General features: G+C 52.6%; 5 protein-coding genes across 5 annotated transcripts; 2 read left to right on the top strand and 3 right to left on the bottom strand.

The window, feature by feature from the left end:
* Positions 1-177: 177 nt before the first annotated feature.
* On the top strand, positions 178-942 carry N7498_003940 (60S ribosomal protein eL34; the record flags this gene model as incomplete). The annotated part of the gene is made up of 4 exons (XM_058451002.1): positions 178-201; positions 267-280; positions 407-530; positions 751-942. The coding sequence occupies 4 exons, from the start codon at positions 178-180 to the stop codon at positions 940-942; spliced, it is 354 nt and encodes a 117-aa protein (XP_058310464.1).
* Positions 943-5,361: 4,419 nt separating this feature from the next.
* Positions 5,362-6,549, bottom strand: N7498_003939 (forkhead box transcription factor; the record flags this gene model as incomplete). Its single annotated transcript, XM_058451001.1, has 2 exons — positions 5,362-5,937; positions 6,061-6,549. The coding sequence occupies 2 exons, from the start codon at positions 6,547-6,549 to the stop codon at positions 5,362-5,364; spliced, it is 1,065 nt and encodes a 354-aa protein (XP_058310463.1).
* A 1,536-nt stretch (positions 6,550-8,085) lies between these two features.
* On the bottom strand, positions 8,086-9,972 carry N7498_003938 (uncharacterized protein; the record flags this gene model as incomplete). Its single annotated transcript, XM_058451000.1, has 5 exons — positions 8,086-8,103; positions 8,159-8,191; positions 8,257-8,886; positions 8,942-9,418; positions 9,481-9,972. 5 exons carry the CDS (start codon positions 9,970-9,972, stop codon positions 8,086-8,088), a joined length of 1,650 nt encoding a protein of 549 aa, XP_058310462.1.
* Positions 9,973-10,207: 235 nt separating this feature from the next.
* N7498_003937 (uncharacterized protein) lies at positions 10,208-11,894 on the top strand (the record flags this gene model as incomplete). The annotated part of the gene is made up of 2 exons (XM_058450999.1): positions 10,208-11,119; positions 11,172-11,894. The coding sequence occupies 2 exons, from the start codon at positions 10,208-10,210 to the stop codon at positions 11,892-11,894; spliced, it is 1,635 nt and encodes a 544-aa protein (XP_058310461.1).
* A 246-nt stretch (positions 11,895-12,140) lies between these two features.
* N7498_003936 (WD repeat protein) lies at positions 12,141-16,273 on the bottom strand (the record flags this gene model as incomplete). The annotated part of the gene is made up of 2 exons (XM_058450998.1): positions 12,141-15,975; positions 16,098-16,273. 2 exons carry the CDS (start codon positions 16,271-16,273, stop codon positions 12,141-12,143), a joined length of 4,011 nt encoding a protein of 1,336 aa, XP_058310460.1.
* Between the last annotated feature and the right edge of the window lie 1,253 nt (positions 16,274-17,526).

Below are 17,526 nucleotides of genomic sequence, written 5' to 3'. Positions count from 1 at the left end.
CGCCGAACTTTGAGGTGGCGGCTCCATTATTCGAACTAGTCCCGATCGGGACTAGCGGCACCTCGCCAAATCCGCGCTAGAGCGAAACCCACACAAACCCGCGCAACCTGAACATTTTACCGTTCACAACCCGACGACGACAACGCCCTTCACCACCGAGGTTGAACCACAGGCAAAATGGCGAACAACAGACTGCAATACGTGAGTGCTATTGCCTACAATCTCTATTACCATTGAAAAAGCTGAATGCTGACCCTTCTCTGCAGCGCCGCCGGAACCCGTACGTTGAAAAAAATTCCCTTCCCTTCAACAATGCCTCCTCTACGCTTGATTCGACATTGAATACGATCGGATGAGATGAGCATTATTATTTTTCGAACGACATATTGACGGTTCTTCTGGATAGGTACAACACGCGGTCCAACAAGGTTCGCATCATCAAGACCCCCGGTGGCGAGCTCCGGTACCTTCACCTGAAGAAGAAGGGCACTGCTCCCAAGTGCGGTGACTGTGGCATCAAGCTCCCTGGCGTGAGTGCCCCCTAAGATGAATTTTTTGGAGTTGTGTGTGCGTTGTGTGCGGACATGGCGATCGTGGGGTGGGCACACTGAAGGGCCACGAAAAATTCGAAAACCGCCCTGGATGGACCGATGTGATCCCGCGAGTCAACCAAAACCGAACACAACCATTGCACATCCTCCGTCGCAGTTAAAAAAAGTCACAATCGAACTAACAACGGTGATCGCACAGATTCCCGCTCTCCGCCCCCGCGAGTATGCTCAGATCTCCCGCCCCAAGAAGAACGTCAGCCGTGCCTACGGTGGCTCGCGCTGCGCCGGTTGCGTCAAGGACCGCATTGTCCGCGCCTTCCTGATTGAGGAGCAGAAGATCGTCAAGAAGGTCCTCAAGGAGTCCCAGGAGAAGGCTGCTGGCAAGCGCTAAGCAAAGTCTGTTTCGTCGGTGTTGGTCTTTTTGGGGAGCGAACGTTACGGAAAAACGGTGGGAACGGTTCTTCAGAATCTAAAAAAAGGATGATCAGGAACCGCTAGCACGCGAATCCATGATGGATCGTGGCTATGCAAATGAAACCCAAATTTACTATCTTCATGAGATTCCCACAAAATTCTTGGGTTTGACTCGAGTATCTTTTTGACATTTTCTTTTGCTCCGTCGTCAACGCTTGCGGCTATCGCAAAGACTTTTGTGATGATGCAGCGAAATGTAGACCTCGTTGCCGAATATCACAGTCCATAGAACGTAGCTGCAGCTCATGTGGTAATCTCGGCCCTGTTGGGTAATCCTCATTGTTTCAATGCCATCCACGAGGATCATCAAAAGGTGGCATCCACACCGCATGATGTCCTTCCTAGTCTAGACTTCGACCCAACAGTATCCTCATCACGTCAACGACCAGGCCATGTGAAGCAGTACTACCAATAGTTTCGTCCGCGACTAGGGCCGCACAATAGCCTTCCTTGTCTTATGACATCGTCGAGAATCAGCCAGCACACCAGGTTCAACTTCATCGCCAGACCGCCATGTCACGAAACTCCGACGGTCGCAGCTAGACGATTCCCGCCCCGGGGAGGGTATATAGCACCCTATTATTTACCAGGGCAGCAGCTTCAATGAGTGACAGGAATCATTATTCGGTCCGGTGACCCTTTCTCGAGCTTCACCGGATTGAAATCCGGACTACAGTAGCTCTTCTGGAAACAGCCCCCCGGCGCTGCTTCATTTTCTTGGGGTTGGGAACTTCGGCAGTTTGAATATCTCAGGATACTAGATGGGAAGCTCGCTTAAGAAACCTGAGGTCTGACTTTAGGCACGTCACCACGGCATTTTTCATTTGCTGAGTGACGGGAAACGTCTTGGATGAACCGTGGTCTTGCATCATGCATGATTGTGTAGATTCATTTAGAGGGTCTCGAAGATACCCTGCTATCCAAGACTTTGGAATTGCCGAGATTGGGTAGACACATATTTTCTTCGCGGGGTAAGCCCCGTAAGGTCAGTGTCACCCTTGAACGAGGTCAGGAGATCTCATCTGGGGATCGGACATGAACCTATCTACAGTGTACTCCATTCGGAAATGTCAAAGCGGAGACGATTCCTAAATGTATATCGTGGACGGAGTGGGACCGGAAGGAAAGCAGGCATCAATGCACCCCATCAACCAGGCAACTAATTAGCTGCAGAAATACGAAGTTTCTCTGCTACCAGGTGAAAAAATCAATTCTGGCCTGACCCGATGAACTAATCGCGTCGTTAGTCGCCGGAATGCCCTTTCAGGCAGGAGTCTCAATCCTTGGCGCATTGGCCTGCAGATGTCCATAACAGAACCGAAGAACCGATCTGCGGCGAAAAATAAAATCAAAATGAAACGGTTAAAAGGGGCTGAATGCTAAGATGAATCTCCTGCGCATGTCAAGTCTATTTTCACTTTTAAGGTTATGACATCGGGCTCGATCTCTGGCATCAAAACCCAATTTGTATGAACGTGACAACATTCGGAGAAAATACGTGCTAAGTGGAGTACAAGCCTCTCACCAGCGAAGGAAAATTGATGATGTATGATAGAAATCGTCAAGGGCTTCATTTTGTGCCACCTGACTAGCTCTGTGAGCTCCCCTCCCCAAAAGCGTCGTCCGCAAAGCAGATACGAGTGCTCCCTCCACATCCATTAAACTAATGTACGCCGGCCATGTCTATCTACCTACGTCGCAGCCGATGAACCTTCTTATTCACCCGTCACTACCCGCTAACCCCTGTAGACACTGACTGGCGTCCAATAGATCGAGATGGCGGCCTGGATCGACATCGTTTCCGTCTGATGTCTCCTTCTCAACGTTTTGCTTTTGTTATTACAGGCTGCCCCCACCCCAAGCTGTCGTTCTCGCTGACCATGCCGAGGAAGGGTCAGAGCATAACAGTCTATGGGCCGGACGTGCCCCCATTCTCGTCTATTTTGCCGTATATACCGCTTGCTCTGTACGGCAGTCTGGGAGACACAATCACTATTGACAGCTGTCAAGCCGGCCCGTTTCATTCCACAAGCACCGAACGGAAACGGATCAGGATCTGAACCGTTGTGGCCAATGCTCAAGTCAACGTGAAAGGATAGGGGATCCGAACAATACAATGGGATCAGACATCCTGTTTCATCATCCTACAGAGATACCTGAATATCATTCACAAAAAACAGCGGAGATGGTGACGGCAGTCCTTACCCCGATGGGCTGAGTCTGGCTGCATCTTCATCGAGTACGAAGTATTATGACTAGCGAGCCAGCATGCGAGAACTTCCGTTGCGGGTTTCACCTGAGGCTCCGGATCACTCAGTTGTGATAAAGAAACGTCGGTATTTTCTTCTGCTATATAAAAGTGATATGTCGACAGTTCTGGAATCCACCAGGTTGGTAAAATGCAACACGATGGATTAGGCGGTGCCGGGTTCCTGACGGGGGGCTGGTGAACAGACTATCGATACCGGAAGCCGGTGCCCTGCATGGGATCCTAGCCAAGCGGGACCGGGTCATTGGAGCCGACAAAGAGCAAGATTACCGGCATCGGCCAGGAATAGAACAAAGGAAGCCAAAAAAAAAAGTGCATTGAAATGCATCACTCGTGATCCTGTATTGCTTTGACCGGCCGAAAGAAAATGGCGTTCCAAAACTGGAATAGATGTTCCCCAAGTGAAATGGCTATAACACTGATCAATTTAGGGTCTTCCATACTATGGTACGGTGGCTTCCCATGGCCACCTAGGTGATTTACGCATCGGCTAGATGCCCGAAAATATTCATTCCTCGCAGAATGTGGTACAGACCAAGACTAAGTCATTTGCGAAACGGCGGACCCCCTAAATAAACAAGATTGTTTTGGGAATGTAGTCAGCCAGAGCTTTATAGGAATGAATGAACCGGCATAAGCAGCCAATAGCAACGTATGGAGATACTCGTGAGTCTTAATTTGCATCAAGAGAAAGTTTTAGTTTATTTAATCAAGCCTGCAGACCCGAGATTTTTGGCAGGCCTGCGTAGAGAAGCAGAACCGGGTATGTACACGCAGTGGTTGCGAACTTTGTGATATGTACGGAGTAACGGTGTACAGATACGTGCCAATCCCACTCCGCGGAGATAGCAAATCCCCAAGTAGGTTTACGGAGGTACGGAAATCTACGTACGGAGACCGAATAAACGAGTCACGGAAGAGCTGGGAAGGGGGAGTGGATCTGCTACGGAGCTTCGATGTCATTTACCTGAGAAGTCCACTCCATTTTAGCCTCTTAATTCGTCACGATATGTAATCGAGTGTGGATTCCAAGTGCCGTACCGCCTGCAACTGTAGATCCCGATCACGCGAGGCTGTCATGGCGCTAATCAGCATCACGATCATCCCGAACCTGCATCCACGGGGAAGCGGGAAGGCGTAGATCATCTTTGATAGATCCAATCAGCCATCTTCCTACCAGCGAATATTCGGAACCGAGACATCTTGACAGAAGGCAATAAGCGGGGAAAGCGAGATGATGAAAGTACTATGACACACTGCAGCCCTGGAGACAACGCCAAGTCTCGGTCCGCGTCAGCTGGACTAAAGCTGCAGGCTATCGCTCGAATGGTTCAGGAGTGGCTTCTCTGGGGCTTAGGCTGGGGACGAGTGAGATGAGGAAAGAAAAGAATATCAATTATTGCTGCTATGGTAGGCTGCACTGGCCGGACCCCGCTTCGCGCGAACGTGCAGGACATGCTGTACTGGTTGGCAAAGAACAGCTGCATTTGGTAATCCTTCCGAACTACCGGCATGGTAGATTTGCAAGTATGAGGCTGACGAGTGGTCCCTCGTGCCCAACCGAGAACGTGAGGATCCTGACAATGTGAAGATCCGAAACTTAGTGAATATGACAGTGCAGATGATAGTCCCCTAGATGATAGGCCTAAGGTTGGGACATCAGATTGTTGCTCTATGATACACTCAAATTTGCATTAAAGAAACAGTACAAAAAGCAATACACAAAGCAGGTCGCTCACGACTTCATGCCACTCCTGTTGGAACACCATTTCCCAAGTCCAAATGCAAGAGTCATGCAGGCTTTGCCTCTCTAGATCACTCACTAGAAACATCCCTTGGCCAAAAATCAGAATACAAAAAATCACCCAGAAAAAAGAAAAAAGAAACCAGAAAAATAGAACCGGCAATAAGGGGAAATAACAACAACATCATTATGCATGTCAGCAATCCGGCATTTTTCTACCTCGAAACCCATGGCTCTCCTCCCCACCCTTTTTTCTTAGCTCTGCCTTTGTCTTCCTCTGCGCACGCTAGGTTGAAAATCTGATGGCCTGTCGGGGCTTGCCATCAACTCATTATTGGGTCCCGGAGCTCGTACCAGCAACCCATATGTCCCATATCGAGCGTCGGGCTGGAATTAGGCTCCGGCTCCGCCACATCACAGAACACCGCATTATCGCCGAGTAGGGGGCTTGTGCAGCCAATCACGTCGGAATATTCGTATTCCCGTTGGAGCGAGCTATCCCTGGTATCCATGGGCAGCCCATTGAAGACCTGCTGCACCTGATAGTGCGGCACGCCTACAAGCAGCGGCGGTGTAGGCAGGTAGTGCCCATCGACCGCGCGCTGAGGCTGATGCTGAGGCTGCTGGGGTTGATTGTACGTGAAAGGATAGTGCCTTTCGGATCGCTCATTCTGCGTGGGGTGGCGCATCTTGGTCGCATTTTTCGCAGCCTTTCCCCCCCTAGACCCTGACCGCTGACGCCTAAGGACTGGAATGTTCGGGCTCGCCTTGCGGCCATTTGTCTTGCGATAGCGAGTGGTGGACTCCACGTAGCCCCGGTCGATAGCATCTTGAGTCAGAGCCCACAAATTTTGTGGCTTCCTCCCCGTGCTTCCCTCGACTTTGTCGGCCGTAAATCCCTAAAACGGAGATTGCTATCAGTCAAGGACACCAGTATAATTGGAAAGGAGGAAAGGAGGGGAACCGATTTCTCAATCATGAAACCGGTAACGGGTTATGGGGTGTGGAAGTGGGGATCGTACTTTATTCATAGACAAATTATGGCGGATGCTATTCTGCCAGCCTTTTGTGTTGTCCCTGCCCTTGTTCGTGTTTTTGGTGAACCATTCGTAGATTTGCTGAAGGGACAGCTTGTGGCCGTCGGCCTCTTTCAGGGCCCTATAGATGAGTTTCGAGTATGGCAGATCTGTGTTGTAATCTCCCTCGTTGTGATCCCCAAGGCTAGTTCGGGGCGAGTTGCTGTCAGGCAACGTATTGGGGTCAGTGTGACCCATGCTGTTAACGGATATTGATGATGACTGCTGAGAGGAGATTGAAATTGGTGGTGATGGTGGGGTCCCTCGCAAGGCCAGGAAATTTCCTAGGGAATTTCCTTCGGAGGTTTCCAACTGCGCTGGGTGGCGGTAATAGAAATCACGGGCATAAAATGAAGATGTAACTGGATCACACTGCCAATCCAGGACATCGTGACCATGGTGGGGTTTGGTCGCGCGAAGATTTGACTGGGCCATGCTGTCTTGCAAGAGGCCTATGGAAGGAGTTGAATGATGAGGGGTTGAAGAAGAAGAAGAAGAAGAAGAAGGAAATTGGGGTGTTTCAGGCACAATGGGGCGCGAGCTGGCGTTGCGTTCGTGTGGTTCCAGCGAAGTGGCGCTCCATGGGCAATAGCCGGGATGATGAAGGGGTGTCATGGATTCTGACACCGGGGTAGATCTCAATACCGCCCAGTTCTCACTGGACCAGGGGTCGTATGGCTGTGAGGAACTCATCTGGGGATAGCTCTCAAGATTGAAAGACCGCGTTTGGACCGAGTGATACCCGTTCTCCCGCTGGCCAGTTGGAATTTGAGCCAGATTAAAGTAATCAGATGGAAACGAAGACTCCATCTTGAAATTATGAGTTCTCTCCATTCTCGAAAGCAAGGATTGAACCGTGAGAAGCTTAGGCATGCACTTGGATTGAAGGAGAAATAGGAGAGGAGTAGTCGCAGGTGGAAGTCATGAGAGGCAGGGTCAAAGTAGAAGTAACCGGGGTGACCGTCATGACCGTCCCCATCCACAAAATTGGAGCTGTACACTTTTTTTTTCTCTATAATTTTTGGGGCCAGCACACAAGTAAGGCACATGGTCCATCTGCTGCAATCAGCCACCAGAACCCATGCAGGCAAACCGCGCGTGTGCGTCGGTGCGGGCCAAAGCCCACGGATACAAAAAAAGGCGCTGGAGACAGAGAGAGAGATGGAGAGAAAGATACCGGGGCTACAGCTCTAGCGCCACCTATTAAGAAGCGTTTGTGGAACGGAAACCTATAGTACAAACGTCGGCCAATGATCTCACAAGGCGGTCCAGGCGGTCCAGGCGGCTCGATCTGGTACTACAGCAGTCCCGAGAGGGCCTGAGGGACCTTCCATTCACTCAACCCACTCCCTTGGAGGCCCTGGAGTGGATGGTGGACGGTGGACGGCTGGAGGCGGCCGCCTGCAGATCCAGTTCACCACTCGCCGTCGTGAAGTGGACCTTCTGGAAGTTGACGAGGTCGACAGGAGGTCAATAGGTTCTTCAGCCGACCATCCTCTTGCTGGACTGCGTCCAGCCAGCCGGAAGCGATGAATTATCTGCAAGCTGCAGGCCAGCGTGTGTCACCAGAACAGACTTCAACGTCCGCCGTTCCGCAAAGCCCATGCTGATCCCCGTCACTGGGCACGTAGGGTCGAAGTGCTGTTCCGGGGACGTTGTGAGTCTTGCTCCGCGGAGCATCTTCATGGTAGAAGGCCAAGCCACGATGCGGCGAGAGTTCCCGAATATCGGCAGTCGGATTAAGCATTTAACATTGCTCATTCGAACCATTGGCGCTCCACACGTGGACTGTGCTGAGAGTTCATGGGCTCTGCGAGATCCATAAAGACGGAGGGGGAAATATTTCCAGCCCAATCAGTGGTGTGAGCTGTCTGGAAAATACACCCCGACCGTCCTTGCCTGCATACACCACACAAATCCAACCCCCATCCCGATATAACGCCCATGTGGGAATGACGAGTCACGCATGTGTTACTTCCGGTAATAGATCTGAGACAACTTGTCAGTCGTGTTCTTTGCATTCTCTTCGAAGTCTTGAACTTACCCTCTTGAATTGGAAGTGGAGCTGCAGAATTCCCTGTAAAACCATCACGTCAGAACGTCTCCTTTTATGCGGGGTATGAATGCCATTATGGGAAATACCTTGTCGAATGTGCTCTTGAATCCGCGCTCACGCTTCGCACTATAGTCCCATTCCTTGTCGACAATCCGGAAGGCAATGTCCTCGTACGGTGCCCCTGCCATAAACCGAATCAGACAGGTATCCTCTTCCCCGGCGGCGGCAAAGGACTGTCCACGCTTGCGACCGCCTTCTCGCTCGATGCGATACGTAGGGGCCTTGGTCTTATCAATCAGATCGGGATAGAAGATGTTGAACTTGTAACCCTGCACGACCTTCGGCGGTGGGTTATCATGATCGTAGTGGGTCTGGTTGTACTTGTTCCATTCGTAGCCCATTTGCACCCGATTGAAGTACCGCGGTTTACGGGGGCGATATTTGCTAGCCCACTGGGCTTGCGAAGGCGTGCTCACGGCCTCCTCGCCGGTAAAGATCTCTTCGTTCTCGCTGACGCCCTTGGCTAATTCTCTTTCATACAATGCCTTGGTCGCCTGTGAGAAGTCATCGTTAGGCAGAGAAGAGAATCGACTGGACACGGCCGGAGTAGCGGAGCTGCTTGAGGCTGAGTTGATAATGGCCGTGGTTGGTTTTTCGGCTGCTCGCTGTCGCAGAGGAACGTAGCCCATACGGAGGATCTTCTGGCGCTCGCGAGCCTGTGAATTTGGTTAGCAATTGGACCTTAGGCCCTAGTCAGTCGGGGGTACGTACAACTTGACGAAGAAATGCGGACTCGTCCATAATCTCCAACCCTTTATCTTCAGGTCGAACCTGAAGCAAAGGATCGGGGTCTAGCCCCTTGAGCTCCCCAGAGTCTATAGAATTGAGCTGCTGCTCATCACCAGTAATAAGCGGTGCCAGAGGAGCCAACTTTTCCCGGATCGCCTCCGCCTCTTCTCTTTGTTGCTTTCTGAGATCACCAACTCGTTCATCGATAACGGCCTGGTAGACATTGCGTAGCCTCGCGCGCGCTTTCCACACCGTCAAGCTGCGCAGTAGCTCCTCCCAATAGTCCGTATCAATAGGCTCGTTGGAACTCAGTTTTCTCTTGACCTGGACCTCCAGAGTCTGAAGTTGTTCGTATGTTTTCGGGCCCAAGAGTCTGTTGATATCAGCGGCGACGGAGCTAAGGGCGCGGCCTTCAGGTGCAGAGGTTTTCTGGCGGTCTCGACAGATGATCTTCATGGTCTGCAGCAGAGACATGGTTAGCAAGCTACTAGAGTGGAACCAAGTGAAGGTGTAGATCATACCTGCCAAAAGTCCCGGTTTTGCGGATTTGTCTCCAAGCTAACAAAAGTTTCGATCTCGCTCTCCAGATCCTGCAGCTGGGACTGCGACAGTCCCTCGAAGACACCATCCGGGTCCACCACATCGAGCTCGGAATCCGCGATTTCATCGTCCAGAGGGTTGCGTGTGGGATCGATCACGCGCAAAGTCACCGTCAGCCAGTCGATTGGCTTTGCGCGTCCTTCCTTCACTCGGATCTCAGCCTTCTTCTTGGCCTGCTTCAGCACGAAAACATCCTCCTGCGAAACCCACTCCCGCGCTTGCTCATCCTCTTGAAGCTGGTTAAGCCGCACTTGGTCGCGTATATTGCGAGGCTGCTGGGGTCTCCGGTCGTCCTGTCGGTCGCGCCATTCTCTATCGTCGTTGCGGGGATGCTTCTGGGGCTGACGCCAGGATGATGGGGATCGTGATCGGCTGCGCCTCAAGCCCGACCGATCGGGGAGTCGCGAGGACATTTTGTAGAATTTGAGAATTACTGTCTGAGGATATTCAGTCGGAGAAAGCAAGGAAGCAAAGAACGCGTGAGAGCGTGAGGTTGAAAAGTGAAGCGGGAGATCGGCGGAAGGTCAAGCGTGCGGCTAACTTTCCCAGCGGCCCCAGGCAGCTGTAGCTCCGCACTTCGCGAAACACTTCGTACATCTTCATGGAAGCCATCACAGACCTGATTTAAAGGTCCGAAGAGCTGAAGCTATGTCTTCGGAGTGGTGCAGGCTACATTTAGCCGGGGGTTTGCCTCCACTACTCTTTCAATACTCTTGGACCCGCAAAGGCTACGAGCTCTACGTGACGGACCTCACCTCGCTCTGGTCCGAAAAGCTGCCACATGAGGCGATCGTGAAACGAGCGGAAGAGAGTGCTACAACTATTGATCCTAGCGAGGGTAACGGGCAACTCGAAGTCTTTTTATCAAAAATCGGGGAAGCTCTACGAGGAGATGGGGGCAACGCAACTCTACACAGCGGATCCCAGGCCGATTCGCTCGAGCTCACGACAAGTACGAAGCTACCAGCTCCACTGAAGCCGTTAAAGTGGACTATATCCCTATTGAAAGAGCCTCCGTCCGCCTTTACCAGCCGGTTACTTCTTCCATTGCTGAGAGACGAGACCAGTTGGGAGTCTCGCCAGCGAACTCTCTTGGATCAACTGAAACAGAAGGACTGGGTCCTTGGAAAACTGTTCGACAAGGCTGAGGCCCTACAAATTGACCTTGGAACGGTATTTCCTGCTGCTGCTGGGCTGCGATCGGCCCGCAAAGGTAGCACACGATCCGAAGCAGCTAGGTTTATCAAAGGCGTTGCACCGTTTGATGAGCAGGCATGGCTTGCTGAGTTCGGGTCGTCTTCATCTGCTACCCCAGGCATAGCCGTAAATATAGCTCATGAATTGCTTGGATCTAATAACAGCCGTGGTCTTGATGAACTTCGTCCGCCGCAGAACAAATGGTGGAATGCGCTCCAAAGGCGCCCTGAAATATCTTGTCCCCAAGAGTATGAGCCTGAAGTTCAGTCCGTATCGCAGAAAGATGTACCAGTCAGATCTTCACAGCTAGACTTGGATCTAGACGGTGATGCTACTGCAGAGAGCGAAGACGACGAATTCCAGGTACGTTGTAAACACCCATCTCAATAACTGACATGATGCTGATTACTTTTAGCGACAAGCGACTCCTCCTCAACTCAAAACCCACGAAGCCAAATCCGCAATCTCACCGCCAGGGCCAAAGACAAAAAAGAAGAGTCCTTCTCCACCGCCCCCAGAATCTAGGGCGGATGAAGCTACTGCGTCAGAGTCAGAGCCAGACCTCGACTGCGAGCCCGAACCTGCGCCACGCGATAAACGCACGCCAGATATCTCTTCTCCATCGAAGCATACGACACCACCACCACAAAAACCCAAAGTGCCCCCAAAGAAGGCAAAGGGAGGCCTGGGCATTATCGGAGGGAGAAAGAAGAAAGGAGAGGAACCGGATCCGCAGCACCCAGCTTCACCTCCGAAACCAGCTCAGACCAGTGAACCACCTCAACCACTTCCCCCACAGACCAAACGACCCACGAAACTTGGTATGATAGGCGGCAAGAGGAAAGACAAGACATCAGGGCCGAACGAAACATCTTCTGCTCAGCCGGGCCCTTTTCGTTCTCCACACCGTGCACGTCCTACATCTACAATGGACAGAGATGACGGTCCAAAATCACCAGAAACAGCCTCAGCACAAAAGCAGCCGCAAAAGGAGGCATCGCCAAGAGCAGAAGCTAGTGCGGCCCCAGAAGTGACGCCCATGACGGAGGCGGAGAGAGCTGATCGCAAACGCGAAGAATTGAAACGGCAGCTCGCGGAGCAGAGCCAAGCTCCTACGAAGAAGAAACGGAGGTTTTGAATATTGGTGCCGGTGATTGAATCAAGTTTGATTATACCCTCTATTAGACTCGTCTATTGACATGACATAGCCGGAGAACAATCTGAATAATCTACGTAAACTTCATCAAATGCTTTCCAGCAATCAAATGGTGAATATTAAACAATCGCCAACTGTCCTGGTATCGCAAAGGGATATCATGAATAAAGCACAAATCTCGGGTATCTAAAACCACTTAAACACAAGGAACAAGGTTCATTCTAGCTTCTATTCCTGCGGTGCAATGTTCGACCGGCTAGTTGGGCCCTTACGTTGGCCCTGCTCGCCTGGCGTAACCAACCTCACCTTCTTAGGCGAGACTGCCCCGGGAGAAACCTGGCCCTGGCCACCTACAGAGCTCCCAGGGGAAGTGTTGGACCCGGTACCGCTACCACCAGTCGCGGCAGCAACACCGGCAGCTCCGAGCATACCGCGAACCTTCTCCACAGCCTTGCTCTCGCCCTTGGTCCACGGATCGCGCTTCACGAGACCACCGCCGGAAGCGCGACTGGCCGAGTCACGGCGTTTAGACTCGGTGAGTAGGGCCTGGCGATTGAATTCGCGGCGCGGACCGGGCCCGCAGTCATGCAAGCAGCCTGGCGTGGCGCATCCTCCTTCACTGATGGAGAGATCGCCCAGCCAGGTGGTGATGCAGGCCATGTGGCCGCCATGGCCGCATCCCTGACACCAGGTCCAAAGGGCAGAGCCTTTGGGGCGAGAAGCGGTGAACGGGTTGAGACCTTCAAGCTCCAAGGAGGGGACTGGCTCGGTGGGGGCTGAGGAATGGGAGGAGAGGTGGGAAATAGTTTCGGCTTCTGGGTCGGGGCTCGCACTACCATTTGATTCAGCCTGCCGCTGCATCTGGGCTGCGACCCATTCAGCAGGAGGGTCGACGCTCATACAAATGGAGCAAGGTGCTTGCGGGGTGTTGCAACGGTGGCAACGAGTATTGTCACGTATTGGGTTTTCGAATGGTCTCTGGCAGGTATAGCAGAAGACATTGATGAAAGTGTCAGCCTGGGCATATTCGTAGACGCCAGGGTAGGTCGGCACGCAGGACAGACGAAGTTCCGCAGCTTCCAGATCCATTGAATGCCGAATAAGGCATTCGTTGTAGGACTTGAAAATCATCTCGCATTCTTCATACGGAAGGATTTTCTCACAATCCTGGAAGAGGACATGAAACTTCTGCAGCAGATGAGCCGCAGTTTGAATATCAACAGAACTGCTGCTGCTGTGATAATAGCGGACTGCCTCCTTCAAAATCGCCTCGATGCTCCATGGCTTGAAGTCTGATGTATCGGGAGTGAGAGGAATCTTGACTTGGGACAGATCTTCATAAATCCCTGCCATCGCTGGATAAGCAGAGACACATACAGATACAGGAACTATATTCTCAGGCGGAAATGTGTCCTTTGAGCCCGGATGTTCAAGCGGTGTCGATTCTGTCAGCAATTGTGGAGGGCTCGACGGTCGTTCGAGATGAACTCGATCGTTTTCAATAACAGACTCATCGAATTCGATGCCATCTTCAGGCTCTTCTGCGGCGGGTTCCAGATTTGATTCCCTTCTTGTCGCGGCACTAGGTCGACCACCCGCCTGACTAGCATCCGAGGGCGAGCGATCGGGAAATCTTCCATTGGAGGAATACGATGCGCCGATGGATTTGGATGGATGCGAGCTATCAGTGGATGCTGAGAACATTGGGAAGCTCTCTGACGAGTCATGTCTGTGGTAGCGCTCCAGTGTGGGAGGGCGGTTGGATTCCATTGGGGTGTCAAGGGTCAAGGGTTTCTTGGGATATTGTTTAAAGTCACGAATCGCGGCTCGCTTATCCTCCAATTTCTGGTCGTAATCGTCCTCGGAGCCTTCGCGAGGGTGATCTAGATGACCGCGAATGCGCCAGTCCGCCCTGCCGGCGATGGCCCGAGGTGCAGACCTTTGGTCGCTGTCCGGGTCTGACTGCAATGGTTCCCGTAAAAGGCCTGGGACGGCCTCCGCGAAGGCGTGTGTATCATGACTAGATACCAATTGCTCTTGTGGCAAAGATGAGACCCGACTAGCATCAGGGCCTGACATGCCCCAGCCATTATGAGAGCTCAAGACCGATGGTGGAAGAGGATCAAGGTCGAGGGCATTCTCAACTAATGAAGGAATTTGAGAATCGGAACTTGTCCAGGAATCATCTGGGGAGTCAGGCAATGGCTGTGCAAGCGGCGTGGTCATGTTTGACGTGCTCTCTGCTTCTGGCATTCGACTTTTTGGACCTTCTGTCTCCATGACTCCCTTGAACAGTCGACTTTTCACCTTCCCCTGGCGGGTTTCGTCTGCTGCTCGTGACTTATCGGACAGTAACCCATCCTTGGATGACTTGCCCTTCACACCACCTTTTCCCGAGAGCTGCTCCCTCGACTTGCGTTGGAGCTCTTGTAGGATGGCAAATTTGACAATCCGCCAGGTCTGAGCCAGCTTTGCCAGCGACACATCATCCGCACGCTCAGCATTATGATCGAGTGACTCCATCAAAGAGTTCAAAATATCGACATAGCTTCGCCTACCGAGGCGCTCGTCCATCAGCGGCGAATAGTGGCCTGCCAAGAACCGGAACAGGGATGCATCGTTTGTCGCACCGGGAATGCTTCCAATAGCCCCCAACTGACTGGGAAATAAGGTCGAGCTCTTGGCCAAAGCTTGTTCCAGGGGAAGGACTGGAATGATGTCTATTCCACCTGGAGGGGTGTTGCCCAAAGACTTTGATGGTCGGACCGTGGTGGGCTTGGCCTGAGGATACCGAAGCGACGAAGCCAGAGCAACATCATCAAGAATGTCCTCCGCCGGACTATGACTTAAAGATCGTTCACCGGTGCTGGCCCTGTCGTCATCATGGTGAAGGAATTCGGAGGCACTGACACCCAGTGGACGTCGCCTCGGTCGCGGTTGGGCGAACGCTACAAAGTCACCATTTGGGCTCCATGCGACTGAACACATCGGCCTGCGCTTGATTACAGTCGGGGCATAGCGGAGATCGGCCTGGGTAAAAGCCCCTACCTCGCCGACCGTCCACAGCAGGTCTTTGGAGTGCCACAGCAGATCGGTGGCCGGGGAGTCGTAGCGATCAAACTCACGGAAAGGCACGTGTGGACGGTGGAGGTCCCATAGGTGAATTCGCGGATCATCCTTGTCATAGGAGGTCACGACCTGGGATGACTGCCACTCCCCTGATGAGGGCGAGTCGCCTACCCACGATGGCGGTCGCCACCGCACGTTCGTCACGGCCTGGGGGGTTCGGAACTGAAACGCAGGTTTCTGCCGTCGTTCCGCAGACGATGAGAAATCCCAGACCTTGACCTGCCGGTCCGTGCCACCACTAACGACGTGTTTCCCATCGGGGTGCCAGTCGACCGCGAAACAAGGGCGATCGTGAGCCGCAATCCTCATCAACGGGGCGTTGGTCTTGCGCGAATCCCACATCTGAATGGCGCCGCTGTCCGAGGCGGTCGCAAACACGACACCGTCAGTGGGAGACCATCGGACGTCCCGGATGGCATCGCTATTGCCATGGTACACATGCTTGCTGCCGCACGTGGAAAGGCCCCGATTCGCAGAGGCGGATCGCAGATCCCACATTCGAATGGTACCATCTTGGCTGCCGGAGAGTAGCCAAGAGGCGAGATGGGGGTTGAAGGCGAGTCTGTGAACCTGGCGGTTGTGGCCCTGGAAGCGACATAATTGGAGGCCGGGCCGCTGCAAGTCGTAGACGACAATCCGACCATTGGCGACCGCAGTTGCGATTGTCCGGTCATAATTGCCATGAGACCACTTGACGTCTCTGACATTCAACTGGTCCTTGTGTGGCATCGACACGCCCGCATCATGGTGGGTGGATGCATAACTGATAACCGCATTGCGAATATTAAATTCCTCCGACGAGTGATCAGGCGAGACGCGGATAGTTTTGAGGATATCCTTGCCGCCAATGACGGCGTGGGTGCGCTCCGGTGAGATATCTAGGGCGACGATGGGGATGCCCGTACGGTGAGTGACGGTCTGCGGTTCGCCCGGCCTGATGATGTTAGAATTGGATGTGTCCGATCTAACAAAAGTACCGATCGGGAGTGAAGAAGGGAGCAGGGCCAGGGACAATTTAGACTGTCAAAGCGGTGTGAAGAGGCATGCAACACGTACAGCGATTTCGACCTGGTTGACCGGGGACCATCGACGCGGCTGTTCTGCGGACTGGGGGGTCTCGACCCGAAGAAGGGCGCGAAACGGGCGAGCGCGTTGGCAGCCCGATGCGAGTACTTCTGGGTCGGTGGCGGTGGAGGAGGAGGGACCGGAGAGCGTGACCCAGTCTCCGACATGGCTCACACGTCCATGGGGGGCACACGACCAGTTGACCGGAATGGATGTGGAGGGTGATGCGGGTGATGGGGATGGTGGGAACCTGAGAGTTTGGGGTTGCGCAAGCGGTGAAGCTTGAGGTGGGTAGCAGGTGCCTCAGGAACGGCCCCCGTACTGACTGACCATGTTCGAAAGCCTGTAGGCCCGAAAGCCTCACGGTATCAGGTATATTCGGGTCGAATTTAGGCATTCGCACATGGAGCGGTCTAGCCGCCAGCACATAGTGAAGCAAAAGATCGAGATTTGAATCTGGTATCATCGACTGCAGGAAACCCGGGCTTTCCGAGTCGATGCAGTAGAAGATACAGTATAAAAATAACATAGTATCGCAAAGCAAATTACGAATCGACGAATGTCTCACATTTGTCCGGGGGTTCGGGAGGCCAATAGACACAAAGTACATCAAGATATGAATCATAGAGTGAAAATCTCATGGTGGCCACAAAGCTAAAGAGGTGGACAAGGGGGGGGGGAAGCAGCAGCTAATCAGCTGAATCCGATCGAGAGCTCAGATGGCTAAGACGCCCGGTGGTCGCACATCCCAGGAATCTAGATCGCGGTCCTGGCATTTTGCGATCTGATCGCCGCTGAGATTTCGGGGGATCGGGGATTTTTATATAAATCCAACTCCCTAGGCAGCTCCAAGGCATCATTTCCACGAACGTCTCGGGCCTCAATTTCTTCTCCGTCACCAGTGCAGTCAGACCCGTGGACCCCGGTCGTCAAGGTCCAGGTTGTTTGGTCCGTTCAAACCCAGACTGTCGGGCAGGAAACCATTCTCGAAGGCATTTGATCGAGGCTGGGATTCAATTTGGGTTCCGACGTTCGGAGACAAACAAGCAACCGAGGAGCGTTCCTTATAAAGAGGACTCGAAAGGTGAGTCGAGTTCTTGTAAACGAGTGGAGCCCCATTTTTAGCTGCAGCACCTGCGCATCCACACCGTCATTCCCCTCTCCTCTAGACCTTCCCTTTCTTTTCCGTCCATTCCTCGTGGCAAACGGTTCGAGCTGAAAGTTGCTGTGAGATTTTTGCCACGCTTCACCTCGTGACTCTTGGGAACCCTCCTGATTCCTCCTGGAACGAACCATATTCCAATTCCCCATTCTCTCGGGTCTCGTCCAGAAATAGCAAAAGAAAAAGAAAAAAAAGAAAAACCGACGAACTGGCAGTCGGATCTACGAGAGTTTAGATCTAACGTGAGAAATTCAAAGA

Source organism: Penicillium cinerascens (genome assembly GCF_028974065.1).
Source record: "Penicillium cinerascens strain IBT 15544 chromosome Unknown contig_24_segment0_segment0, whole genome shotgun sequence".
Taxonomy (NCBI): domain Eukaryota; kingdom Fungi; phylum Ascomycota; class Eurotiomycetes; order Eurotiales; family Aspergillaceae; genus Penicillium; species Penicillium cinerascens.
Note: the sequence above shows the minus strand (reverse complement) of the source record. Positions and strands in the feature narration are given on the sequence as shown.